This window comes from Salmo salar, chromosome ssa17 (genome assembly GCF_905237065.1).
Source record: "Salmo salar chromosome ssa17, Ssal_v3.1, whole genome shotgun sequence".
In the NCBI taxonomy this organism is placed as follows: Eukaryota; Metazoa; Chordata; class Actinopteri; order Salmoniformes; family Salmonidae; genus Salmo; species Salmo salar.
In genome coordinates, this window is record NC_059458.1 from 44,611,678 (window position 1) to 44,638,783 (window position 27,106).

A 27,106-nucleotide genomic window follows, 5' to 3' on the forward strand; every position below is an offset into this window, starting at 1 on the left:
GGATCAACCTGGATCCTAATGTTCACCTCTGATAGAGATAGTTCAACCTGGATCAACCTGGATCCTAATGTTCACCTCTGATAGAGATAGTTCAACCTGGATCAACCTGGATCCTAATGTTCACCTCTGATAGAAATAGTTCAACCTGGATCAACCTGGATCCTAATGTTCACCTCTGATAGAGATAGTTCAACCTGGATCAACCTGGATCCTAATGTTCACCTCTGACAGAGATAGTTCAACCTGGATCAACCTGGATCCTAATGTTCACCTCTGATAGAGATAGTTCAACCTGGATCAACCTGGATCCTAATGTTCACCTCTGACAGAGATAGTTCAACCTGGATCAACCTGGATCCTAATGTTCACCTCTGACAGAGATAGTTCAACCTGGATCAACCTGGATCCGAATGTTCACCTCTGATAGAGATAGTTCAACCTGGATCAACCTGGATCCTAATGTTCACCTCTGACAGAGATAGTTCAACCTGGATCAACCTGGATCCTAATGTTCACCTCTGATAGAGATAGTTCAACCTGGATCAACCTGGATCCTAATGTTCACCTCTGACAGAGATAGTTCAACCTGGATCAACCTGGATCCTAATGTTCACCTCTGATAGAGATAGTTCAACCTGGATCAACCTGGATCCTAATGTTCACCTCTGACAGAGATAGTTCAACCTGGATCAACCTGGATCCGAATGTTCACCTCTGATAGAGATAGTTCAACCTGGATCAACCTGGATCCTAATGTTCACCTCTGATAGAGATAGTTCAACCTGGATCAACCTGGATCCTAATGTTCACCTCTGATAGAGATAGTTCAACCTGGATCAACCTGGATCCTAATGTTCACCTCTGCTGTGTCGTCAGGTGTTGATTCCGATCGTGATGTAACTCGACGTACGAAGATAAACTTTTTTACATTGAGGAAATGGAGCTCACCAGAGCAACCATCCAGGTAATGTATTGGTAATGTAGTACAGGACTGAAGATGGTGCTGCAGTGGATAGAGAACAACCATCCAGGTAATGTACTGGTAATGTAGTACAGGACTGTAGATGACACTGCAGTGGATAGAGAACAACCATCCAGGTAATGTACTGGTAATGTAGTACAGGACTGAAGATGGCCCTGCAGTGGATAGTGAACAACCATCCAGGTAATGTACTGGTAATGTAGTACAGGACTGAAGATGGTGCTGCAGTGGATAGTGAACAACCATCCAGGTAATGTACTGGTAATGTAGTACAGGACTGAAGATGACACTGCAGTGGATAGAGAACAACCATCCAGGTAATGTACTGGTAATGTAGTACAGGACTGAAGATGGCCCTGCAGTGGATAGTGAACAACCATCCAGGTAATGTATTGGTAATGTAGTACAGGACTGAAGATGGTGCTGCAGTGGATAGAGAACAACCATCCAGGTAATGTATTGGTAATGTAGTACAGGACTGAAGATGACGCTGCAGTGTATAGCAGCCGTCTTAACGGCTTCTGACCAATTCTGATAATGAGGTTTTTTTTACGATGATCTTAACTTTTTTTTTGTACATCATGTCTCCACCATCATTTCCAAAAAAGAGCTTGTGAACATCAAAACACCGATCACTAACCTCCATTTGGACGCCAATTTCTACTTCAACGAGTCGGCAGCTCTGAACGTTCTGCCTTCTCCGGACCAGGCTCTAATCCCCGGGAGAGGCAGGCGAGCCGGGCATCGTGGCGAGCAAATACACCGCCATTGTCCTCCGTTCTATTGGCCAACGTGTAATCACTGGAGAATAAACTGGAGGATCTCCATTCTATTGGCCAACGTGTAATCACTGGAGAATAAACTGGAGGATCTCCATTCTATTGGCCAACGTGTAATCACTGGAGAATAAACTGGACGATCTCCCTTCGAGACTATCCTATCAACGGGACCTGGAAAACTGTCATGTCCTGTATTTCTCAGAGTCGTGGCTGAACGAGGACAAGGATAACGTCTTGATTAGTGTTATGTTAGCTAGCTAGCTACAAAGTTGCTTTGTATCATGACAAGGTGTAGTACTGAAACTACCGAGGTTACCTAGCCAGCTACACGTTCAAAGTCAACAACGCAGCCACTGCTAGCTAGCCTACTCCACCAGCCAGCAGTACTGTATCATTTTAGTCAATAACATTTTTGCAACGTAAGCTTAACTTCCTGAACATTCGAGACGTGTAGTCCACTTGTCACTCCAATCTCATTTGCATTAGCGTAGCCTCTTCTGTAGCTTGTCTACTATGTGTCCGCCTATCCCTGTTCTCTCTCCTCTGCACAGGCCATACAAACGCTCCACACCGCGTGGCCGCTGCCGCTCTAACCTGGTGGTCCCAGCGCGCACGACCCACGTGGAGTTCCAGGTCTCCGGCAGCCTCTGGAACTGCCGGTCTGCGGCCAACAAGGCTGAGTTCATCTCAGCCTATGCTACCCTCCAGTCCCTAGACTTCCTGGCACTGACGGAAACATGGATCACCACAGATAACACTGCTACTCCTACTGCTCTCTCCTCGTCTGACTACGTGTTCTCGCATACCCCTAGAGCATCGAGCCAGCGGGGTGGTGGCACTGGAATCCTCATCTCTCCCAAGTGGACATTCTCTCTTTCTCCCCTGACCCATCTGTCTATCTCCTCATTTGAATTCCATGCTGTCACAGTTACCAGCCCTTTCAAGCTTAACATCCTTATCATTTATCGCCCTCCAGGTTCCCTTGGAGAGTTCATCAATGAGCTTGACGCCTTGATAAGTTCCTTTCCTGAGGATGGCTCACCTCTCACAGTTCTGGGTGACTTTAACCTCCCCACGTCTACCTTCGACTCATTCCTCTCTGCCTCCTTCTTTCCACTCCTCTCCTCTTTCGACCTCACCCTCTCACCTTCCCCCCTACTCACAAGGCAGGCAATACGCTTGACCTCATCTTTACTAGATGCTGTTCTTCCACTAATCTCATTGCAACTCCCCTCCAAGTCTCCGACCACTACCTTGTATCCTTTTCCCTCTCGCTCTCATCCAACACTTCTCACTCTCCCCCTACTCGGATGGTATTGCGCCGTCCCAACCTTCGCTCTCTCTCTCCCGCTACTCTCTCCTCTTCCATCCTATCATCTCTTCCCTCTGCTCAAACCTTCTCCAACCTATCTCCTGATTCTGCCTCCTCAACCCTCCTCTCCTCCCTCTCTGCATCCTTTGATTTCCTCTGTCCCCTATCCTCCAGGCCAGCTCGGTCCTCCCCTCCTGCTCCGTGGCTCGACGACTCACTGCGAGCTCACAGAACAGGGCTCCGGGCAGCCGAGCGGAAATGGAGGAAAACTCGCCTCCCCTGCGGACCTGGCATCCTTTCACTCCCTCCTCTCTACATTTTCCTCTTCTGTCTCTGCTGCTAAAGCCACTTTCTACCACTCTAAACTCCAAGCATCTGCCTCTAACCCTAGGAAGCTCTTTGCTACCTTCTCCTCCCTCCTTAATCCTCCTCCCCCTCCCCCCCTCCTCCCTCTCTGCGGATGACTTCGTCAACCATTTTGAAAAGAAGGTTGACGACATCCGATCCTCGTTTGCTAAGTCAAACGACACTGCTGGTCCTGCTCACACTGCCCTACCCTGTGCTTTGACCTCTTTCTCCCCTCTCTCTCCAGATGAACTCTCGCGTCTTGTGACGGCCGGCCGCCCAACAACCTGCCCACTTGACCCTATCCCCTCCTCTCTTCTCCAGACCATTTCCGGAGACCTTCTCCCCTACCTCACCTCGCTCATCAACGCATCCTTGACCGCTGGCTACGTCCCTTCCGTCTTCAAGAGAGCGAGAGTTGCACCCCTTCTGAAAAAAACCTACACTCGATCCCTCCGATGTCAACAACTACAGGCCAGTATCCCTTCTTTCCTTTCTCTCCAAAACTCTTGAACGCGCCGTGCTTGGCCAGCTCTCTTGCTATCTCTCTCAGTATGACCTTCTTGATCCTAATCAGTCAGGTTTCAAGACTGGGCATTCAACTGAGACTGCTCTTCTCTGTGTCACGGAGGCTCTCCGCACTGCTAAAGCTAACTCTCTCTCCTCTGCTCTCATCCTTCTAGACCTATCTGCTGCCTTTGATACCGTGAACCATCAGATCCTCCTCTCCACCCTCTCCGAGCTTGGCATCTCCGGCACCGCGCACGCTTGGATTGCGTCCTACCTGACAGGTCGCTCCTACCAGGTGGCGTGGCGAGAATCTGTCTCCGCACCACGTGCTCTCACCACTGGTGTCCCCCAGGGCTCTGTTCTTGGCCCACTCCTATTCTCGCTATACACCAAGTCACTTGGCTCTGTCATATCCTCACATGGTCTCTCATATCATTGCTATGCAGACGACACACAATTAATCTTCTCCTTTCCCCCTTCTGACAACCAGGTGGCGAATCGCATCTCTGCATGTCTGGCAGACATATCAGTGTGGATGACGGATCACCACCTCAAGCTGAACCTCGGCAAGACGGAGCTGCTCTTCCTCCCGGGGAAGGACTGCCCGTTCCATGATCTCGCCATCACGGTTGACAACTCCCTTGTGTCCTCCTCCCAGAGTGCTAAGAGCCTTGGCGTGACCCTGGACAACACCCTGTCGTTCTCCACCAACATCAAGGCGGTGACCCGATCCTGTAGGTTCATGCTCTACAACATTCGCAGAGTACGACCCTGCCTCACACAGGAAGCGGCGCAGGTCCTAATCCAGGCACTTGTCATCTCCCGTCTGGATTACTGCAACTCGCTGTTGGCTGGGCTCCCTGCCTGTGCCATTAAACCCCTACAACTCATCCAGAACGCCGCAGCCCGTCTGGTGTTCAACCTTCCCAAGTTCTCTCACGTCACCCCGCTCCTCCGCTCTCTCCACTGGCTTCCAGTTGAAGCTCGCATCCGCTACAAGACCATGGTGCTTGCCTACGGAGCTGTGAGGGGAACGGCACCTCCGTACCTTCAGGCTCTGATCAGGCCCTACACCCAAACAAGGGCACTCCGTTCATCCACCTCTGGCCTGCTCGCCTCCCTACCTCTGAGGAAGCACAGTTCCCGCTCAGCCCAGTCAAAACTGTTCGCTGCTCTGGCACCCCAATGGTGGAACAAGCTCCCTCACGACGCCAGGACAGCGGAGTCAATCACCACCTTCCGGAGACACCTGAAACCCCACCTCTTCAAGGAATACCTGGGATAGGATAAAGTAATCCTTCTAACCCCCCCCCTTAAAAGATTTAGATGCACTATTGTAAAGTGGTTGTTCCACTGGATATTATAGGTGAATGCACCAATTTGTAAGTCGCTCTGGATAAGAGCGTCTGCTAAATGACTAAAATGTAAAAAATGTAAATAATATATTCTAAATAAAAATATAAACGCAACGTGTAACAATTTCACCGATTTTACTGAGTTCATATAAGGAAATCATTCAATTGATATAAATTCATTAGGCCCTAATCAATGCATTTTACATGATTGGGCAGGGGCACAGGCATGAGTGGGTCTGGGAGGGCATTGGCCCACCCACTTGGGACCCAGGCCCAGCCAATCAGAATGAGTTTTTCCCCACAAAAGGGCTTTATTACAGACAGAAATACTCCTCAGTTTCATCAGTTGTCCAGGTGGCTGGTCTCAGACGATCCCGCAGGTGAAAAACCCGGATGTGGAGGTCCTGGGCTGGTGTGGTTACACGTGGTCTGCGGTTGTGAGGCCGGTTGGACGTACTGCCATATTCTCTAAAACGACGTTGGAGGCGGCTGTGGCGGAGAAATTAACATTAAATTATCTGGCAACAGCTCTGGTGGACATTCCTGCAGTCAGCATGTCAATTACACACTCCCCCCCAAAACAACAGACATCTGTGGCCATTGTGTTGTGTGACAAAACTGCACATTTTAGAGTGGCCTTTTATTGTCCCCCAGCACAAGGTGCACCTGTGTAATGATCATGCTGTTTTTTTTTTTTTTTTTGTAACAGTATTTTTTATTGGAGTTTCACAATTTTCACCCATATTAAGAGATACAACAACAAAGACAAGGCAAAAAAAAACAGCACTCACTTACACATATCCGTATGCACGCACGCACGCACGCACGTACACACACACACCATTTCCCTCTCCCCGCTCAGCGCTTCTCTCACCCCATCCCCCGCATTGCGTCTCTCAATACATACATTTTAAACAAACATAAACAGAGATAAAAAATAAATAAAAATAAAAATAATAATAATAAAAAATTACATTTAAAAAAAATTACAAATTTAAAAAATATATAAACAAATAAAAAGCTCAGTTTAAACCAAGAAGTTGACTTCCCCACGTGGAACGTCCAGTGTAATTCTGAAATACATAGATCACCGTTCTAAGAGAATCCTCGCAGCATAACAGCTGACACTTCAGGTTCTAGGTAATGTAGGTAAAGATATTCCAGCGGCACCCATTCAAACAGTATCTTATGCCAATCTTTAATAGAGGGAACCTTATCACTAATCCACTGTAAAAGTATGTTTTTTCCTCGCTGCGAAGGTGAGGATGTTGTAAAGCCTCCTCTTACCCACAGAAGTTACATGCCTACTAGGGAGACCTAACAGTAGAGAGACTGGGTCCAATTCTAGATCGACCCGCTCTAGGATCTTTTCACACCAGACCAATATCTTTGTATTTTTGGGGTACATGACCATAAACAATGTGTCAGGGTGTCTGAATCAGTTTTACATTTGAGACACTGAGGAGAAGTGGAAGAAGGGGCTAAAATGCATGTCTGCCATTTGGGGATATATGCAATCTGTGTATTACTCTTAATTGAATTGCTCGCGTACGATTACAGATAGATATTGTCCTCCCACATCTCTTCGTCAATAGTAACAGACAGTTCTTTCTTTCTCCCACACTTGTTTCACCCTCTGTGTATCGACAACGGAAAGGGACCTTATAAAGCATCATAAAACAGACTTACAGACATTTTCCTTTGTGGGAAAAAAAGCATTCTTTCAATGACAGACATATCAGGGTTGCCATGTAAAGGTGGTGCTCTTCAGAATATAATGTCTTACTTGTAGGAAATGGAAAAAGTCCTGCTTTTGGGAGTTGATATTTCTCGACCATCTGCTCAAATGACAATAAAATCTTATCCGCAAATAAGTCATTTAGTCTGCGTATGCCCTTATTAAGCCAAACGTTAAAGCCAGCATCCAGCAATCCTGGGGGCGAAATCTGGGTTGTTAAGAATTGGGGTAAGAGCAGAGGTTAGTTTGGACCTTCCCAAGGAAACGATGAACTGACCTCCATACTTTGAGTGTGTTAAGTGTAATGGGGTTGTTGCAGTGATCTTTTACAGACTTGAAACTTGTGAAAAACAAAAGATCCTGTAAAGGGGTATTTTGAAAGAGAAGTCTCAATGTCTAACCAAATAGAGGAGTCATCGTTTGTGATCCAGTCTGAGATATAACATAGGTGGGGACACCACTGATAGAACCTGATATTGGGAAGATCCAAGCCGCCGTTAGAACTTGGCAGCTGCAATATTGCCATCTTAAGTCTTGGCTTGCGTTTACTCCATATAAAGGAACTTAGCCATCCATTTACATCCTTTATTAGCTTATCGGAGAGTAATACTGGGATCATTTGGATTGGGTAGAGTAGCCTAGGTAAAATGTTCATTTCCAAGAGGGATAGTCTATCCAACCATGAAATCGGAAGAGAGTTCCAGCGCTCCAGATCCTGTCTTATTGTGTCGAACAAGGGAACAAAAAAACTCTAAGATACCCTGGAACACTCTAAACCACCCTAGAACTCTAAACCACCCTGGAACACTCTAGAACACCCTGAAACACTCTAAACCACCCTGAAACACTCTAAACCACCCTGAAACACTCTAAACCACCCTAGAACTCTAAACCACCCTGGAACACTCTAAACCACCCTGGAACACTCTAAACCACCCTGAAACACTCTAAACCACCCTAGAACTCTAAACCACCCTGGAACACTCTAGAACACTCTAAACCACCCTGAAACACTCTAAACCACCCTGAAACACTCTAAACCACCCTGGAACACTCTAGAACACTCTAAACCACCCTGAAACACTCTAAACCACCCTAGAAACTCTAAACCACCCTGGACTCAACACTCTAAACCACCCTGGAAACTCTAAACCACCCTGGAACACTCTAAACCACCCTGAAACACTCTAGAACACTCTAAACCACCCTGAAACACTCTAAACCACCCTGAAACACTCTAAACCACCCTGAAACACTCTAAACCACCCTAGAACACTCTAAACCACCCTAGAACACTCTAAACCACCCTGAAACACTCTAAACCACCCTAGAACTCTAAACCACCCTGAAACACTCTAGAACACTCTAAACCACCCTGAAACACTCTAAACCACCCTGAAACACTCTAAACCACCCTGAAACACTCTAAACCACCCTGAAACACTCTAAACCACCCTAGAACACTCTAAACCACCCTAGAACTAACAGACTCTAAACCACCCTGAAACACTCTAGAACACTCTAAACCACCCTGAAACACTCTAAACCACCCTGAAACACTCTAGAACACTCTAAACCACCCTAGAACTCTAAACCACCCTGAAACACTCTAGAACACCCTGAAACACTCTAGAACACCCTGAAACAAGGGAACAAAATTGGCTTTGTACATTTGTTGGAATTTAGGAGTTACAGATATACCCAGATACGTAAAACCTGAGGGAGACCATTTAAAAGGGAAGGGGGGAGAAGTATTAGATACAGAGTGAAGGTTACCAAGTGGCATAGCCTCCGATTTAGTTAGGTTAATCTTGTAGCCCCGAGAATTCGCTGAATAACTCCAATAATATTAATAAAAGAGATGTGATTGAAGTCTCGGGATTAGAAAATGAATATCAGGACATCATCAGCATACAAGCTTATTTTATGGTGAACATCGCCAATGAGCAGCCCCTGTATAGCAGGCGTTGCCCTGATGGCCTCGGCCAGTGGTTCCATAACGAGTGCAAATAGGAGAGGGGACAAAGGACAGCCCTGTCTGGTACCTCTGTGTATAGGGAAGCTATTTGACCGTAGTCCATTAGTAAGGACAGCAGCCTGAGGATCATCATATAAACCTTTCACCCATTTTCTAAAGTTGTCCCCCAGACCAAATTTATTTAGAGCAAAGAATAGGTAAGACCACTCCACACGATCAAATGCTTTTCTCAGCATCTAGGGAGAGCACAAGACCATCCATAGCACTTCGTTGGTAGACTTCAATTACATTAAGAAGCCGTCTGACATTGTTACATGACCTACGTCCCTTAATGAAGCCAGTTTGGTCTCCTATGATCATGCTGTTTAATCAGCTTCTTGATATGCCACACCTGTCAGGTGGATGAATTATCTTGGCGAAGGAGAATGCTCACTAACAGGAATATAGTGACAGCTGCCCAGTGACACGAGCCTACCAGACGAGCTAAATTACTCTATGCTCGCTTTGAAGCAAGCAACACTGAAGCATGCATGAGAGCATCAGTTGTTCCGGATGACTGTGTAATCACGCTCTCCGTTGCCGATGTGAGTAAGACCTTTAAACAGGTCAACATTCACAAGGCCGCAGGGCCAGATGGATTACCAGGACGTGTACTCCGAGCGTGCACTGACCAACTGACAAGTGTCGTCACTGACATTTTCAACCTCTCCCTGTCCGAGTCTGTAATACCTGTCCGAGTCTCTATTGCACTCCACACTGCCCTTTCCCACCTGGACAAAAGGAACACCTATGTGAGAATGCTATTCATTGACTACAGCTCAGCGTTCAACACCATAGTGCCCTCAAAGGTCATCACTAAGCTAAGGACCCTGGGACTAAACACCTCCCTCTGCAACTGGATCCTGGACTTCCTGACGGGCCGCCCCCAGGAGGTGATGGTAGGTTACAACACATCTGCTACACTGATCCTCAACACAGGGGCCCCTCAGGGGTGCGTGCTCAGTCCCCTCCTGTACTCCCTGTTCACCCATGACTGCATGGCCAGGCACGACTCCAACACCACCATTAAGTTTGCCGACGACACAACAGTGGTAGGTCTGATCACCGACAACGACGAGACAGCCTATAGGGAGGAGGTCAGAGACCTGGCCAGGTGGTGCCAGGATAACAACCTCTCCCTCAACGTGATCAAGACTAAGGAGATGATTGTGGACTACAGGAAAAGGAGGACCGAGCTCGCCCCCATTCTCATCGACGGGGCTGTAGTGGAGCAGGTTGAGAGCTTCAAGTTCCTTGGTGTCCACATCACCAACAAACTAGAATGATCCAAACACACCAAGAAAGTCATGAAGAGGGCAAGACAAAGCCTATTCCCCCTCAGGAGACTGAAAATATTTGGCATGTGTCCTCACTATGTGTGCTTGCACACATGCATCTCTCCAGAGCGCTGATTCCCTGTAACGGCTGTTGGATGGAGTAGACCAAGGTGCAGCGTGGTTAGTGCTCATCATGAAATTTTATGGAAAATGAGAACACAACTAAACAAAAGACAACAGCCAAACAGTTCTGTCAGGTAACAAATGACTAAACAGAAAACAACCACCCACAAAACCCAAAGGAAAACAGGCTGCCTAATTATGGCTCCCAATCAGCAACAACAATATACAGCTGTCCCTGATTGAGAGCCATACCCGGCCGAAACAAAGAAATACCAATCATAGAAAAAAAGGACATAGAATGCCCACCCCGACTCACGCCCTGACCAACCAAAATAGAGACATAAAAGGATCTCTAAGGTCAGGGGCGTGACATTCCCAATACCCATTTAAGAAAAAGGCTCCCTAACCCAATATGCTTCTTATGTATCAATTGTCATCATATAAACTTTAAACAGACAAAAGGCAAAATAACTCGATCATTGTTATGTATGTCAGCTGAGCAAGTCGCCTCATTTCATTTCTGGACACCTTTTTATTGATGAAGTGTCAATAGGAACTATTGGATTCCATGTATGTGTTCAACACGGTGCAATATTACCAGGGCACCGAATGTCGTTGCGACTACTGTTCCGCCAGCAAGAATAAGGCAGTGAACTCAGTGATTTCCCTTCAAAATAAAAGTCCCGCAATGAAGTTGGGTGAAAAAATAATACAAATGATCGAAATTCGTAACATTTTATAAAGAAATATTAGCATAATTTTGCTTAACAATATAAAAAAATAATAATAAAGTGAATCGTCTTTATAGCACAAATAAATATTAGAGCGTTGACATTCTTGTTAAAAGCATTAAAAGTAATGATTTTAGATTGTTATTATGGTAACAACAGTAATACAAAATAACAAAACAATTATTTATAATTCTATTTTTAAAGATGATTATAATAACAATATGAAGAAGAATAATATTATTATAATAATTAACTTTAGAAAACAATTTTTTTGTAAAGTTCCCCTGTTTAAGGGAACTGCGGGGTTCTTGTACCGGTTCCACCCGGTACGTAGTGGTTAGAGCGTTGGACTAGTTAACCGAAAGGTTGCAGGTTCAAATCCCTGAGTTGACCAGGTAAAAAATCTGTCGTTCTGCCCCCTGAACAAGGCAGTTAACCCACTGTTCCTAGTCCGTCATTGAAAATAAGAATTTGTTCTTAACTGACTTGCCTCGTTAAATAAAGGAACATTTTTAAAAAATAATTTTAAAATTCGCATATAAATCAATGGCATGCATTGAACAATAGCCCTGGTTTCCATGGATACAGTAGTATATTTTCTGAGCCTGGAATGTCCCGCCAACCGTTTTCATTCGCTCTTCCCGACTGTCCATCAACTCCTGGCTGAACTTCCTGTCACAGCCACTGACAGCAGGAGAGAGAGTGGGTTCATCACTGTACTACATGCAGGAGAGAGAGTGGGTTCATCACCGTAGTACATGCAGGAGAGAGAGTGGGTTCATCACCGTAGTACATGCAGGAGAGAGTGGGTTCATCACCGTAGTACATGCAGGAGAGAGAGTGGGTTCATCACTGTACTACATGCAGGAGAGAGAGTGGGTTCATCACCGTAGTACATGCAGGAGAGAGAGTGGGTTCATCACCGTAGTACATGCAGGAGAGAGAGTGGGTTCATCACCGTAGTACATGCAGGAGAGAGAGTGGGTTCATCACCGTAGTACATGCAGGAGAGAGAGTGGGTTCATCACCGTAGTACATGCAGGAGAGAGTGGGTTCATCACCGTAGTACATGCAGGAGAGAGAGTGGGTTCATCACCGTAGTACATGCAGGAGAGAGTGGGTTCATCACCGTAGTACATGCAGGAGAGAGAGTGGGTTCATCACCGTAGTACATGCAGGAGAGAGAGTGGGTTCATCACCGTAGTACTACATGCAGGAGAGAGAGTGGGTTCATCACCGTAGTACATGCAGGAGAGAGAGTGGGTTCATCACCGTAGTACATGCAGGAGAGAGAGTGGGTTCATCACCGTAGTACATGCAGGAGAGAGAGTGGGTTCATCACCGTAGTACATGCAGGAGAGAGAGTGGGTTCATCACCGTAGTACATGCAGGAGAGAGAGTGGGTTCATCACCGTAGTACATGCAGGAGAGAGTGGGTTCATCACCGTAGTACATGCAGGAGAGAGTGGGTTCATCACCGTAGTACATGCAGGAGAGAGAGTGGGTTCATCACCGTAGTACATGCAGGAGAGAGAGTGGGTTCATCACCGTAGTACATGCAGAGAGAGAGTGGGTTCATCACCGTAGTACATGCAGGAGAGAGAGTGGGTTCATCACCGTAGTACATGCAGGAGAGAGAGTGGGTTCATCACCGTAGTACATGCAGGAGAGAGAGTGGGTTCATCACCGTAGTACATGCAGGAGAGAGAGTGGGTTCATCACCGTAGTACATGCAGGAGAGAGAGTGGGTTCATCACCGTAGTACATGCAGGAGAGAGAGTGGGTTCATCACCGTAGTACTACATGCAGGAGAGAGAGTGGGTTCATCACCGTACTACATGCAGGAGAGAGAGTGGGTTCATCACCGTAGTACATGCAGGAGAGAGTGGGTTCATCACCGTAGTACATGCAGGAGAGAGAGTGGGTTCATCACCGTAGTACATGCAGGAGAGAGAGTGGGTTCATCACCGTAGTACATGCAGGAGAGAGAGTGGGTTCATCACCGTAGTACATGCAGGAGAGAGTGGGTTCATCACCGTAGTACATGCAGGAGAGAGTGGGTTCATCACCGTAGTACATGCAGGAGAGAGAGTGGGTTCATCACCGTAGATACATGCAGGAGAGAGAGTGGGTTCATCACCGTAGTACATGCAGGAGAGAGAGTGGGTTCATCACCGTAGTACATGCAGGAGAGAGAGTGGGTTCATCACCGTAGTACATGCAGGAGAGAGAGTGGGTTCATCACCGTAGTACATGCAGGAGAGAGAGTGGGTTCATCACCGTAGTACATGCAGGAGAGAGAGTGGGTTCATCACCGTAGTACATGCAGGAGAGAGTGGGTTCATCACCGTAGTACATGCAGGAGAGAGTGGGTTCATCACCGTAGTACATGCAGGAGAGAGAGTGGGTTCATCACCGTAGTACATGCAGGAGAGAGAATGGGTTCATCACCGTAGTACATGCAGGAGAGAGTGGGTTCATCACCGTAGTACATGCAGGAGAGAGAGTGGGTTCATCACCGTAGTACATGCAGGAGAGAGAGTGGGTTCATCACCGTAGTACATGCAGGAGAGAGAGTGGGTTCATCACCGTAGTACATGCAGGAGAGAGAGTGGGTTCATCACCGTAGTACATGCAGGAGAGAGAGTGGGTTCATCACCGTAGTACATGCAGGAGAGAGTGGGTTCATCACCGTAGTACATGCAGGAGAGAGAGTGGGTTCATCACCGTAGTACATGCAGGAGAGAGAGTGGGTTCATCACCGTAGTACATGCAGGAGAGAGTGGGTTCATCACCGTAGTACATGCAGGAGAGAGAGTGGGTTCATCACCGTAGTACATGCAGGAGAGAGAGTGGGTTCATCACCGTAGTACATGCAGGAGAGAGAGTGGGTTCATCACCGTAGTACATGCAGGAGAGAGAGTGGGTTCATCACCGTAGTACATGCAGGAGAGAGAGTGGGTTCATCACCGTAGTACATGCAGGAGAGAGAGTGGGTTCATCACCGTAGTACATGCAGGAGAGAGAGTGGGTTCATCACCGTAGTACATGCAGGAGAGAGAGTGGGTTCATCACCGTAGTACATGCAGGAGAGAGTGGGTTCATCACCGTAGTACATGCAGGAGAGAGAGTGGGTTCATCACCGTAGTACATGCAGGAGAGAGAGTGGGTTCATCACCGTAGTACATGCAGGAGAGAGAGTGGGTTCATCACCGTAGTACATGCAGGAGAGAGTGGGTTCATCACCGTAGTACATGCAGGAGAGAGAGTGGGTTCATCACCGTAGTACATGCAGGAGAGAGAGTGGGTTCATCACCGTAGTACATGCAGGAGAGAGAGTGGGTTCATCACCGTAGTACATGCAGGAGAGAGTGGGTTCATCACCGTAGTACATGCAGGAGAGAGTGGGTTCATCACCGTAGTACATGCAGGAGAGAGAGTGGGTTCATCACTGTACTACATGCAGGAGAGAGAGTGGGTTCATCACCGTAGTACATGCAGGAGAGAGTGGGTTCATCACCGTAGTACATGCAGGAGAGAGAGTGGGTTCATCACCGTAGTACATGCAGGAGAGAGAGTGGGTTCATCACCGTAGTACATGCAGGAGAGAGAGTGGGTTCATCACCGTAGTACATGCAGGAGAGAGAGTGGGTTCATCACCGTAGTACATGCAGGAGAGAGAGTGGGTTCATCACCGTAGTACATGCAGGAGAGAGAGTGGGTTCATCACCGTAGTACATGCAGGAGAGAGAGTGGGTTCATCACCGTAGTACATGCAGGAGAGAGTGGGTTCATCACCGTAGTACATGCAGGAGAGAGAGTGGGTTCATCACCGTAGTACATGCAGGAGAGAGAGTGGGTTCATCACCGTAGTACATGCAGGAGAGAGTGGGTTCATCACCGTAGTACATGCAGGAGAGAGAGTGGGTTCATCACCGTAGTACATGCAGGAGAGAGAGTGGGTTCATCACCGTAGTACATGCAGGAGAGAGTGGGTTCATCACCGTAGTACATGCAGGAGAGAGAGTGGGTTCATCACCGTAGTACATGCAGGAGAGAGAGTGGGTTCATCACCGTAGTACATGCAGGAGAGAGTGGGTTCATCACCGTAGTACATGCAGGAGAGAGAGTGGGTTCATCACCGTAGTACATGCAGGAGAGAGTGGGTTCATCACCGTAGTACATGCAGGAGAGAGTGGGTTCATCACCGTAGTACATGCAGGAGAGAGAGTGGGTTCATCACCGTAGTACATGCAGGAGAGAGAGTGGGTTCATCACCGTAGTACATGCAGGAGAGAGAGTGGGTTCATCACCGTAGTACATGCAGGAGAGAGAGTGGGTTCATCACCGTAGTACATGCAGGAGAGAGAGTGGGTTCATCACCGTAGTACATGCAGGAGAGAGAGTGGGTTCATCACCGTAGTACATGCAGGAGAGAGAGTGGGTTCATCACCGTAGTACTACATGCAGGAGAGAGTGGGTTCATCACCGTAGTACATGCAGGAGAGAGAGTGGGTTCATCACCGTAGTACTACATGCAGGAGAGAGAGTGGGTTCATCACCGTAGTACATGCAGGAGAGAGAGTGGGTTCATCACCGTAGTACATGCAGGAGAGAGTGGGTTCATCACCGTAGTACATGCAGGAGAGAGAGTGGGTTCATCACCGTAGTACATGCAGGAGAGAGAGTGGGTTCATCACCGTAGTACATGCAGGAGAGAGAGTGGGTTCATCACCGTAGTACATGCAGGAGAGAGAGTGGGTTCATCACCGTAGTACATGCAGGAGAGAGAGTGGGTTCATCACCGTAGTACATGCAGGAGAGAGAGTGGGTTCATCACCGTAGTACATGCAGGAGAGAGAGTGGGTTCATCACCGTAGTACATGCAGGAGAGAGTGGGTTCATCACCGTAGTACATGCAGGAGAGAGAGTGGGTTCATCACCGTAGTACATGCAGGAGAGAGAGTGGGTTCATCACCGTAGTACATGCAGGAGAGAGAGTGGGTTCATCGCCGTAGTACATGCAGGAGAGAGAGTGGGTTCATCACCGTAGTACATGCAGGAGAGAGAGTGGGTTCATCACCGTAGTACATGCAGGAGAGAGAGTGGGTTCATCACCGTAGTACATGCAGGAGAGAGAGTGGGTTCATCACCGTAGTACATGCAGGAGAGAGAGTGGGTTCATCACCGTAGTACATGCAGGAGAGAGTGGGTTCATCACCGTAGTACATGCAGGAGAGAGAGTGGGTTCATCACCGTAGTACATGCAGGAGAGAGAGTGGGTTCATCACCGTAGTACATGCAGGAGAGAGTGGGTTCATCACCGTAGTACATGCAGGAGAGAGAGTGGGTTCATCACCGTAGTACATGCAGGAGAGAGAGTGGGTTCATCACCGTAGTACATGCAGGAGAGAGAGTGGGTTCATCACCGTAGTACATGCAGGAGAGAGAGTGGGTTCATCACCGTAGTACATGCAGGAGAGAGTGGGTTCATCACCGTAGTACATGCAGGAGAGAGTGGGTTCATCACCGTAGTACATGCAGGAGAGAGTGGGTTCATCACCGTAGTACATGCAGGAGAGAGAGTGGGTTCATCACCGTAGTACATGCAGGAGAGAGTGGGTTCATCACCGTAGTACATGCAGGAGAGAGTGGGTTCATCACCGTAGTACATGCAGGAGAGAGAGTGGGTTCATCACCGTAGTACATGCAGGAGAGAGTGGGTTCATCACCGTAGTACATGCAGAGAGAGAGAGTGGGTTCATCACCGTAGTACATGCAGGAGAGAGAGTGGGTTCATCACCGTAGTACATGAAGGAGAGAGTGGGTTCATCACCGTAGTACATGAAGGAGAGAGAGTGGGTTCATCACCGTAGTACATGCAGGAGAGAGTGGGTTCATCGCCGTAGTACATGCAGGAGAGAGTGGGTTCATCGCCGTAGTACATGCAGGAGAGAGAGTGGGTTCATCACCGTAGTACATGCAGGAGAGAGTGGGTTCATCACCGTAGTACATGCAGGAGAGAGAGTGGGTTCATCACCGTAGTACATGCAGGAGAGAGTGGGTTCATCACCGTAGTACATGCAGGAGAGAGTGGGTTCATCGCCGTAGTACATGCAGGAGAGAGTGGGTTCATCACCGTAGTACATGCAGGAGAGAGAGTGGGTTCATCACCGTAGTACATGCAGAGATTCATCGAAAATAATACATAGAGAATTTCAACCAGAAAAAAAGCACCTTGTGTTTGTCATGGATTAATATGAGTCGAACGGCAAGCTCCTAAACGAGGTCAGGATACCGGTCACAGCAATGGAGGGCCGACGTTTTGATCAAGAGACACCTTTTATAAAATATGTACATAGAAATATGTATTTGACAGTTATAAGGAAGGGGAAATCTTGTAGTTAGTCGTGTTTATAATTTGATTATAGTATATTTAGAAAGCCTATCTAAGCCGTATTCATAGGAAGTGCATCACATAACGTTTTATAAATATATTTATATTTTTAATCATATTTCAGATTTTAACCTTTCTTGGAGTATGCAGCATTACCAGTTATTGTGTATGGTCCTCTTAGGATAAATCATTATTATGCAGATTACATTTTAAAATGATATTTAGTTACATTTAACTGGTTAAATCCCGTCGTTAATTAGCCGATTTCATATTGGACGTACCGCACCGTAGTACACAACTTCCTGTTCGTTGTGTCGCGGTAATATGGTTCCTATTTCTACTCAGGAGCACCTCTAGTTTACATATCCACAGAGTGTACAACCCAAGGAGCATCACTGCTCGTTCTGTGGTCCTTACAGAGTGACCAATCAGTTTAAATGCAGTAATATTTGTATATTTTAATGTTGGACATATATATTACACCGTGCATAACTTCCTGTTTGTTGTGCAGCAGTAAACGGGGGGTCTCATTCTGCTCAGGAACACTTCCACAGAGTTTACACCCTGTTGGGGGGGGGTCTATTCTACTATCTGTACACGATGTACAGATCATTGCCAATGACTGGAACGAACTACAAAAATCTCTGAAACTGGAAACACTTATCTCCCTCACTAGCTTTAAGCACCAGCTGTCAGAGCAGCTCACAGATCACTGCACCTGTACATAGCCCATCTATAATTTAGCCCAAACTACTACCTCTTCCCCTACTGTATTTATTTATTTTATTTATTTTGCTCCTTTGCACCCCATTATTTATATTTTATCTTTGAACTTTCTTCAAACTACAAATCTACCATTCCAGTGTTTTTCTTGCTATACTTTATTTACTTTGCCACCATGGCATTTTTTTTCCTTTACCTCCCTTATCTCACCTCATTTGCTCACATTGTATATAGACTTATATTTCTACTGTATTATTGACTGTATGTTTTGTTTACTCCATGTGTGACTCTGTGTTTTTGTATGTTGTCGAACTGCTTTGCTTTATTCTTGGCCAGGTCGCAATTGTAAATGAGAACTTGTTCTCAACTTGCCTACCTGGTTAAATAAAGGTGAAATAAATCAAATCATAAGATCTAATAAATGATAGAAGTACACAAACAAAACACATTGTTGATCATGTAGATTTGACATATATATATATTTTTTTTTATGACATATCTTATAGACCTGCTTTTAATTATTCTTTGTATGATAACTTAGTATAAAATATATTAATAATTCTATACATTTCCCATCATTTTCGCCCTAATTATGGGACTTTTATTCTAAAGGGTTGCAAAAAATCCGTGACCCGGAAGTACTCAGTCATTCGTCGGTGTGACCTTGTGCAACGCGTGATTTTACGAACGAACCTATTTATCGTAACCTGTAATAGTTGTTAATTTGAAATGATGGTGACGATAACATAAAATAGTAAAAAAAAATTATCTAACATAGTTAATAATCATAACTTGCAGCTATGCTTTGTCTATTGAAATCCGCTGTTGTCGGATTGACCAACACTGGTAGATCCACGGGGGTCCAAGGTAAAGATTCAATCACAGTTAGTTAGTTTACGGACGAGGGGTGGACTTGTCACGGTGCAAACTGTTCAATGTTATTTATCTCATCAAAAAACATGACAAAAATAATTGATCATGATGTATTCTTACAATCTTGACAACACGTTTGACTGGCTGCCTGCAGCCACTATTATAATAGCTGGGCTGGGCTGGCTAGCTAACGGCTATAGCTAGCTAGCGGCTAGCTAACGGCTATAGCTAGCTAGCAGCAATATATAAAACGACTATTGTTTGTTGTCTAGGTGTCCTGCAGAGTCATCTTAAGGTCCTGTCTGCTGGGATGAAGACGTACGAGGTGCCTCCAGATTACAGCGGTAAGTATAAGGTCCTGTCTGCTGGGATGAAGACGTACGAGGTGCCTCCAGATTACAGCGGTAAGTATAAGGTCCTGTCTGCTGGGATGAAGACGTACGAGGTGCCTCCAGATTACAGCGGTAAGTATAAGGTCCTGTCTGCTGGGATGAAGACGTACGAGGTGCCTCCAGATTACAGCGGTAAGTATAAGGTCCTGTCTGCTGGGATGAAGACGTACGAGGTGCCTCCAGATTACAGCGGTAAGTATAAGGTCCTGTCTGCTGGGATGAAGACGTACGAGGTGCCTCCAGATTACAGCGGTAAGTATCTTACTTTTTCAGGCACCTTCAGCATTCAATCATTTGAACTGGCTTCCTTGAATGAATGAATGAATGAATGAAGCGTTGTGTTGAACCCTTCTTATCTAGAATGAATGAAGCATTGTGTTGAACCCTTCTTATCTAGAATGAATGAAGCGTTGTGTTGAACCCCTCTTATCTAGAATGAATGAATGAATGAAGCGTTGTGTTGAACCCCTCTTATCTAGAATGAATGAATGAATGAAGCGTTGTGTTGAACCCCTCTTATCTAGAATGAATGAATGAATGAAGCGTTGTGTTGAACCCCTCTTATCTAGAATGAATGAATGAATGAATGAATGAATGAATGAAGCGTTGTGTTGAACCCTCTTATCTAGAATGAATGAATGAATGAATGAAGCGTTGTGTTGAACCCCTCTTATTGGTAGTTAAGCGTTCAGTTTGCATCATAACTACATTACATTATATCTGTTTTCTGACCACACAGACACACTTTGGCTACAGGTCAAGATCACCCAGACTCCATACACTGTTTACCGTGACCCTGTCTCCTCTCTGTGACCCCTCTCTCTCTGTGACCCCTCTCTCTCTGTGACCCTGTCTCCTCTCTGTGACCCTGTCTCCTCTCTGTGACCCTGTCTCCTCTCTGTGACCCTGTCTCCTCTCTGTGACCCCTCTCTCTCTGTGACCCCTCTCTCTCTGTGACCCTGTCTCCTCTCTGTGACCCCCTCTCTCTCTGTGACCCCCTCTCTCTCTGTGACCCCTCTCTCTCTGTGACCCTGTCTCCTCTCTGTGACCCCCTCTCTCTCTGTGACCCCCTCTCTCTCTGTGACCCCCTCTCTCTCTGTGACCCCTCTCTCTCTGTGACCCCTCTCTCTCTGTGACCCCTCTCTCTCTGTGACCCCTCTCTCTCTGTGACCCCCTCTCTCTGTGACCCCTCTCTCTCTGTGACCCCCCTGTCTGTGACCCCTCTCTCTCTGTGACCCCCCTCTCTCTGTGACCCCCCCTCTCTCTGTGACCCCTCTCTCTCTGTGACCCCTCTCTCTCTGTGACCCCTCTCTCTCTGTGACCCCCCCTCTCTGTGACCCCCCCTCTCTGTGACCCCTCTCTCTCTGTGACCCCCCCCTCTCTCTCTGTGACCCCCCTCTCTCTCTGTGACCCCCCCTCTCTCTCTGTGACCCCCCTCTCTCTCTGTGACCCCCCTCTCTCTCTGTGACCCCCCCTCTCTCTGTGACCCCCCCTCTCTCTCTGTGACCCCCCCTCTCTCTCTGTGACCCCCCCTCTCTCTCTGTGACCCCCTCTCTCTCTGTGACCCCCCCTCTCTCTCTGTGACCCCCCCTCTCTCTCTGTGACCCCCCCCCCCTCTCTCTGTGACCCCCCCTCTCTCTCTGTGACCCCCCTCTCTCTCTGTGACCCCCCTCTCTCTCTGTGACCCCCTCTCTCTCTGTGACCCCCCTCTCTCTCTGTGACCCCCCCTCTCTCTCTGTGACCCCCTCTCTCTCTGTGACCCCCCTCTCTCTCTGTGACCCCCTCTCTCTCTCTGTGACCCCCTCTCTCTCTCTGTGACCCCCCCTCTCTCTCTGTGACCCCCTCTCTCTGTGACCCCCCTCTCTCTGTGACCCCCCCCTCTCTCTGTGACCCCCCCTCTCTCTGTGACCCCCCCCTCTCTCTCTGTGACCCCCCCCCTCTCTCTGTGACCCCCCTCTCTCTCTGTGACCCCCCCTCTCTCTCTGTGACCCCCCTCTCTCTCTGTGACCCCCCCCCTCTCTCTGTGACCCCCTCTCTCTGTGACCCCCCCTCTCTCTCTGTGACCCCCCCTCTCTCTCTGTGACCCCCCCTCTCTCTCTGTGACCCCCCCTCTCTCTCTGTGACCCCCTCTCTCTCTGTGACCCCCCCTCTCTCTCTGTGACCCCCCTCTCTCTCTGTGACCCCCCTCTCTCTCTGTGACCCCCCTCTCTCTCTGTGACCCCCCCTCTCTCTCTGTGACCCCCCTCTCTCTCTGACCCCCCTCTCTCTCTGTGACCCCCCTCTCTCTCTGTGACCCCCCTCTCTCTCTGTGACCCCCCTCTCTCTCTGTGACCCCCCCTCTCTCTCTGTGACCCCCCCTCTCTCTCTGTGACCCCCCCTCTCTCTCTGTGACCCCCCCTCTCTCTGTGACCCCCCCTCTCTCTGTGACCCCCCTCTCTCTCTGTGACCCCCTCTCTCTCTGTGACCCCCCTCTCTCTCTGTGACCCCCCCTCTCTCTCTGTGACCCCCCCTCTCTCTCTGTGACCCCCCTCTCTCTCTGTGACCCCCTCTCTCTCTGTGACCCCCCCCCCTGTAGAGGTTGTGCTACCTGAAAGACCCAAGCTGAAGTTTCTGAACAAGGTGCCTAACTTGAAGAAGGCGAGGAAAGAGATGAAGAAGCTGAGAGACATCCAGGGACCGGCTCAGACAGCCAACACCTTCACCAAGGGACAGTACGGCATCGTGGTGAGTGTGTGTGTGTGTGTGTGTGTGTGTGTGTGTGTGTGTGTGTGTGTGTGTAGTGTGTGTGTGTGTGTGTCTGTGTGTGCGTGTGCGTGTGTCTGTCTGTGTGTGCGTGTGTGTGTGTTGAATACACAGAGAACACGGTCTACATGCCTACGAGGGTTATGTGTTAAAAATAATCTCCCATCAGGGTCTGTGGATTTAGTTACATTGATCAAAACTTTCCCCTAAACGTCAATTTTCCAGAATTGTTCTGTGATTGATAAAAGTTATTTTATTTGTTCACTGTTTCAAACTTCCTCTGCTCTCCTCAGGCGCTGGGCGGAGCCTTCCTCCTTATCCAATCATCTTCCTCTCCTCTCCTCAGGCGCTGGGCGGGGCTACCTCCTTATCCAATCATCTTCCTCTCCTCTCCTCAGGCGCTGGGCGGGGCTACCTCCTTATCCAATCATTCTCCTCTCCTCAGGCGCTGGGCGGAGCTACCTCCTTATCCAATCATTGTCCTCTGCTCTCCTCAGGCGCTGGGCGGAGCTACCTCCTTATCCAATCGTTGTCCTCTCCTCTCCTCAGGCGCTGGGCGGAGGCTACCTCCTTATCCAATCATTGTCCTCTCCTCTCCTCAGGCGCTGGGCGGAGGCTACCTCCTTATCCAATCATTGTCCTCTGCTCTCCTCAGGCGCTGGGCAGATCCTTCCTCCTTATCCAATCATTCTCCTCTCCTCAGGCGCTGGGCGGAGCTACCTCCTTATCCAATCATTGTCCTCTCCTCAGGCGCTGGGCGGAGGCTACCTCATCCAATCATCATCCTCCTCTCCTCAGGCGCTGGGCGGGGCTACCTCCTTATCCAATCATTGTCCTCTGCTCTCCTCAGGCGCTGGGCGGAGGCTACCTCCTTATCCAATCATTGTCCTCTGCTCTCCTCAGGCGCTGGGCGGATCCTTCCTCCTTATCCAATCATTCTCCTCTCCTCAGGCGCTGGGCGGAGCTACCTCCTTATCCAATCATCTTCCTCTCCTCTCCTCAGGCGCTGGGCGGAGGCTACCTCCTTATCCAATCGTTGTCCTCTCCTCAGGCGCTGGGCGGAGGCTACCTCCTTATCCAATCATCATCCTCCTCTCCTCAGGCGCTGGGCGGAGCTACCTCCTTATCCAATCATCGTCCTCTCCTCTCCTCAGGCGCTGGGCGGGGCTACCTCCTTATCCAATCATTCTCCTCTCCTCAGGCGCTGGGCGGAGGCTACCTCCTTATCCAATCATCTTCCTCTCCTCAGGCGCTGGGCGGAGGCTACCTCCTTATCCAATCATCTTCCTCTCCTCAGGCGCTGGGCGGAGGCTACCTCCTTATCCAATCATCTTCCTCTCCTCAGGCGCTGGGCGGAGGCTACCTCCTTATCCAATCATCTTCCTCTCCTCTCCTCAGGCGCTGGGCGGAGGCTACCTTCACTTCGGTCACATGGAGATGATGCGTCTGACCATCAACAGGAGGATGGACCCTCGCACCACCTTCGCCCGCTGGCGTATCAACGCTCCCTACAAGCCCATCACCAGGAAGGGCCTGGGCCAGAGGATGGGAGGAGGGAAAGGGAGCATAGACCACTACGTCACGCCGGTGAAGTACGGACGGATGATCGTGGAGATCGGGGGACGGCTGGAACTGGGCGAGGTGGAGCCTATCCTCAAGGAAGTGGCCAAGAAACTGCCCTTCCTTGCCAAGGTCAGCTTCCCCGCTGGGGATACATAAAGGTTGAATAAAATGGGGCGAAATCTACGGGGTGGTGCTAGTCAATCACAGCATCTTCTCTCCTCTATATGCAGGGATATGTTGGGGGGAAAACTAGTTCCCTATTAGACTTGGGATATTACCTTCTACCGTGGTAGAATCAAGTACCTTATTACCTTCTACTGTGGTAGCATAAAATACCTCATTACCTTCTACCGTGGTAGAATCAAATACCTTATTACCTTCTACTGTGGTAGCATAAAATACCTCATTACCTTCTGCTGTGGTAGAATAAAATACCTCATTACCTTCTACTGTGGTAGCATAAAATACCTTATTACCTTCTGCTGTGGTATAATAAAATACCTCATTACCTTCTACTGTGGTAGCATAAAATACCTTATTACCTTCTACCGTGGTAGCATAAAATACCTTATTACCTTCTACCGTGGTAGCATAAAATACCTTATTACCTTCTACCGTGGTAGAATAAAATACCTCATTACCTTCTGCTGTGGTAGAATAAAATACCTCATTACCTTCTGCTGTGGTAGCATCAGAGACCTCATTACCTTCTGCTGTGGTAGAATAAAATACCTCATTACCTTCTGCTGTGGTAGCATCAGAGGCCTCATTACCTTCTGCTGTGGTAGCATCAGAGGCCTCATTACATTCTGCTGTGGTAGCATCAGAGGCCTCATTACCTTCTGCTGTGGTAGCATCAGAGGCCTCATTACCTTCTGCTGTGGTAGCATCAGAGGCCTCATTACATTCTGCTGTGGTAGCATCAGAGGCCTCATTACCTTCTGCTGTGGTAGCATCAGAGGCCTCATTACCTTCTGCTGTGGTAGCATCAGAGGCCTCATTACATTCTGCTGTGGTAGCATCAGAGGCCTCATTACATTCTGCTGTGGTAGCATCAGAGAACTCATTACATTCTGTGGTAGCATCAGAGAACTCATTACATTCTGTGGTAGCATCAGAGACCACCTTATAGGGAGGACTATGAATCTGATTGTAAAGACATGTCTATCATTTCCTCTGATTCTAATCCTGTTCCTGGCCTTTAACCTCTGACCCCTCTCTCTCCACCAGGTAGTGTCCAGAGAGAGCCTGGCAGCAAGAGCAGCACTATACCTCATCCTGTCCTTGTGTAACCTCTGACCCCTCTCTCTCCACCAGGTAGTGTCCAGAGAGAGCCTGGCAGCCATGCAGCAGGAGCAGCACTATGCCTCATCCTGTCCTTGTGTAACCTCTGACCCCTCTCTCTCCACCAGGTAGTGTCCAGAGAGAGCCTGGCAGCCATGCAGCAGGAGCACTATGCCTCATCCTGTCCTTGTGTAACCTCTGACCCCTCTCTCTCCACCAGGTAGTGTCCAGAGAGAGCCTGACAGCCATGCAGCAGGAGCAGCACTATGCCTCATCCTGTCCTTGTGTAACCTCTGACCCCTCTCTCTCCACCAGGTAGTGTCCAGAGAGAGCCTGACAGCCATGCAGCAGGAGCACTATACCTCATCCTGTCCTTGTGTAACCTCTGACCCCTCTCTCTCCACCAGGTAGTGTCCAGAGAGAGCCTGGCAGCCATGCAGCAGCAGCACTATGCCTCATCCTGTCCTTGTGTAACCTCTGACCCCTCTCTCTCCACCAGGTAGTGTCCAGAGAGAGCCTGACAGCCATGCAGCAGGAGCACTATGCCTCATCCTGTCCTTGTGTAACCTCTGACCCCTCTCTCTCCACCAGGTAGTGTCCAGAGAGAGCCTGACAGCCATGCAGCAGGAGCACTATACCTCATCCTGTCCTTGTGTAACCTCTGACCCCTCTCTCTCCACCAGGTAGTGTCCAGAGAGAGCCTGGCAGCCATGCAGCAGGAGCACTATACCTCATCCTGTCCTTGTGTAACCTCTGACCCCTCTCTCTCCACCAGGTAGTGTCCAGAGAGAGCCTGGCAGCCATGCAGCAGGAGCAGCAGGACATGGAGCAGAACAACCAGAATCCCTGGACCTTCCAAAGGATCGCCAGGGGCAACATGCTGGGGGTCAGGAAGGTCCTCAGTCCCTTTGATCTCCACAACCACGGGAAGTACAGCGGAAAGTTCCACAACCCAGGCAGGGTGTGAGGGGAGTCGCCCGTGGTGCCCCTTCAAAAAAAATACATTTTTTAACAGCTGCGCTTTGGAACATGGCTTCCATCCAAAAAATGGCTGACTATTCCCTATACGGTGCACTACTTTTGACCAGAGCCCGGGTGTCATGTCAGACGCAGCCCATGGAGCCAAAATGGCTGTCAGTCATGTGGAGAATTCTATCCTTCTGTGTGACTTCCTTATTCGGATGTAGCCCGTTAATTTTATGTCCCAAATCAGCGATTGGTGTTCAATAACAAAATAAAGAAACTTGTCAGAATATTCTGTTTTTGAACGACTGTTTAATCTGAAGAATGAAAGTTGGTGCCAATAGGATTTGTGTTGGATTGACATTATTATGACCGTCAACGTTGTTTAAAAAGATCATTTAAATGTCGATCCTCTCCAAACAATACATTTTGACCCTAACCCTAACCACCCTAGTCATGTGATTGTTGTTAGACACCGATATGTCACTCAAACCCAGTTTATTTGTCGTATGTACAGGATATACACATGGTACCATGAAATGCTGACTACGAATTCATTCATTTAGTTGAGGTCTGATGGCGATTAGATAAAACACCATTTTTTTTCCCACAGCTGTCTCTCTATAATATCATGGAATGAAACCACACAAAGTGGATGCAGTTTGTATTCATTACATTTCACCATGAACGCCAAGCTACACCCCATCTAACCAGTATATTATATAGTTACGCCCCATCTAACCAGTATATTATATAGTTACACCCCATCTAACCAGTATATTATATTATCATCATGGCCACTAGAGGTCTGTACCATCCTCTATGAAGAGAGCGCATTGACCTTTCCATCATGGCCACTAGAGGTCTCTACCATCCTCTATGAAGAGAGCGCATTGACCTTTCCATCATGGCCACTAGAGGTCTGTACCATCCTCTATGAGGAGAGCGCATTGACCTTTCCATCATGGCCACTAGAGGTCTCTACCATCCTCTATGAGGA

General features: G+C 48.2%; 1 protein-coding gene across 3 annotated transcripts; it reads left to right on the forward strand.

The window, feature by feature from the left end:
* The first annotated feature begins 18,926 nt into the window (after positions 1-18,926).
* On the forward strand, positions 18,927-26,398 carry mrpl16 (mitochondrial ribosomal protein L16). 3 transcript variants are annotated; one of them, XM_014151178.2, is made up of 5 exons: positions 18,927-19,156; positions 19,435-19,506; positions 22,130-22,278; positions 23,695-23,988; positions 25,919-26,398. In XM_014151178.2, exons 1-5 carry the CDS (start codon positions 19,090-19,092, stop codon positions 26,108-26,110), a joined length of 774 nt encoding a protein of 257 aa, XP_014006653.1. In that variant the 5' UTR covers positions 18,927-19,089; the 3' UTR covers positions 26,111-26,398. The 3 variants fall into 3 exon arrangements, with proteins under 3 accessions (XP_014006653.1, XP_045555601.1, XP_045555602.1); XM_045699645.1 differs by lacking the exons at positions 18,927-19,156; positions 19,435-19,506 and adding an exon at positions 19,513-19,806; XM_045699646.1 differs by lacking the exons at positions 18,927-19,156; positions 19,435-19,506 and adding an exon at positions 19,513-19,806 and having other exon boundaries at positions 25,177-25,977.
* The last annotated feature ends 708 nt before the right edge of the window (positions 26,399-27,106 follow it).

Bases quoted from the DNA above. Each gene is read 5' to 3' on its own strand.
- mrpl16 (XM_045699645.1), top strand. From the start codon at position 19,533: ATGAAGACGTACGAGGTGCCTCCAGATTACAGCGGTAAGTATAAGGTC. The intron at 19,807-22,129 runs GTAAGTATCTTA...CCCCCCCTGTAG, and splicing joins GGTGCCTCCAGATTACAGCG to AGGTTGTGCTACCTGAAAGA. The intron at 22,279-23,694 runs GTGAGTGTGTGT...TCCTCTCCTCAG, and splicing joins AGGGACAGTACGGCATCGTG to GCGCTGGGCGGAGGCTACCT.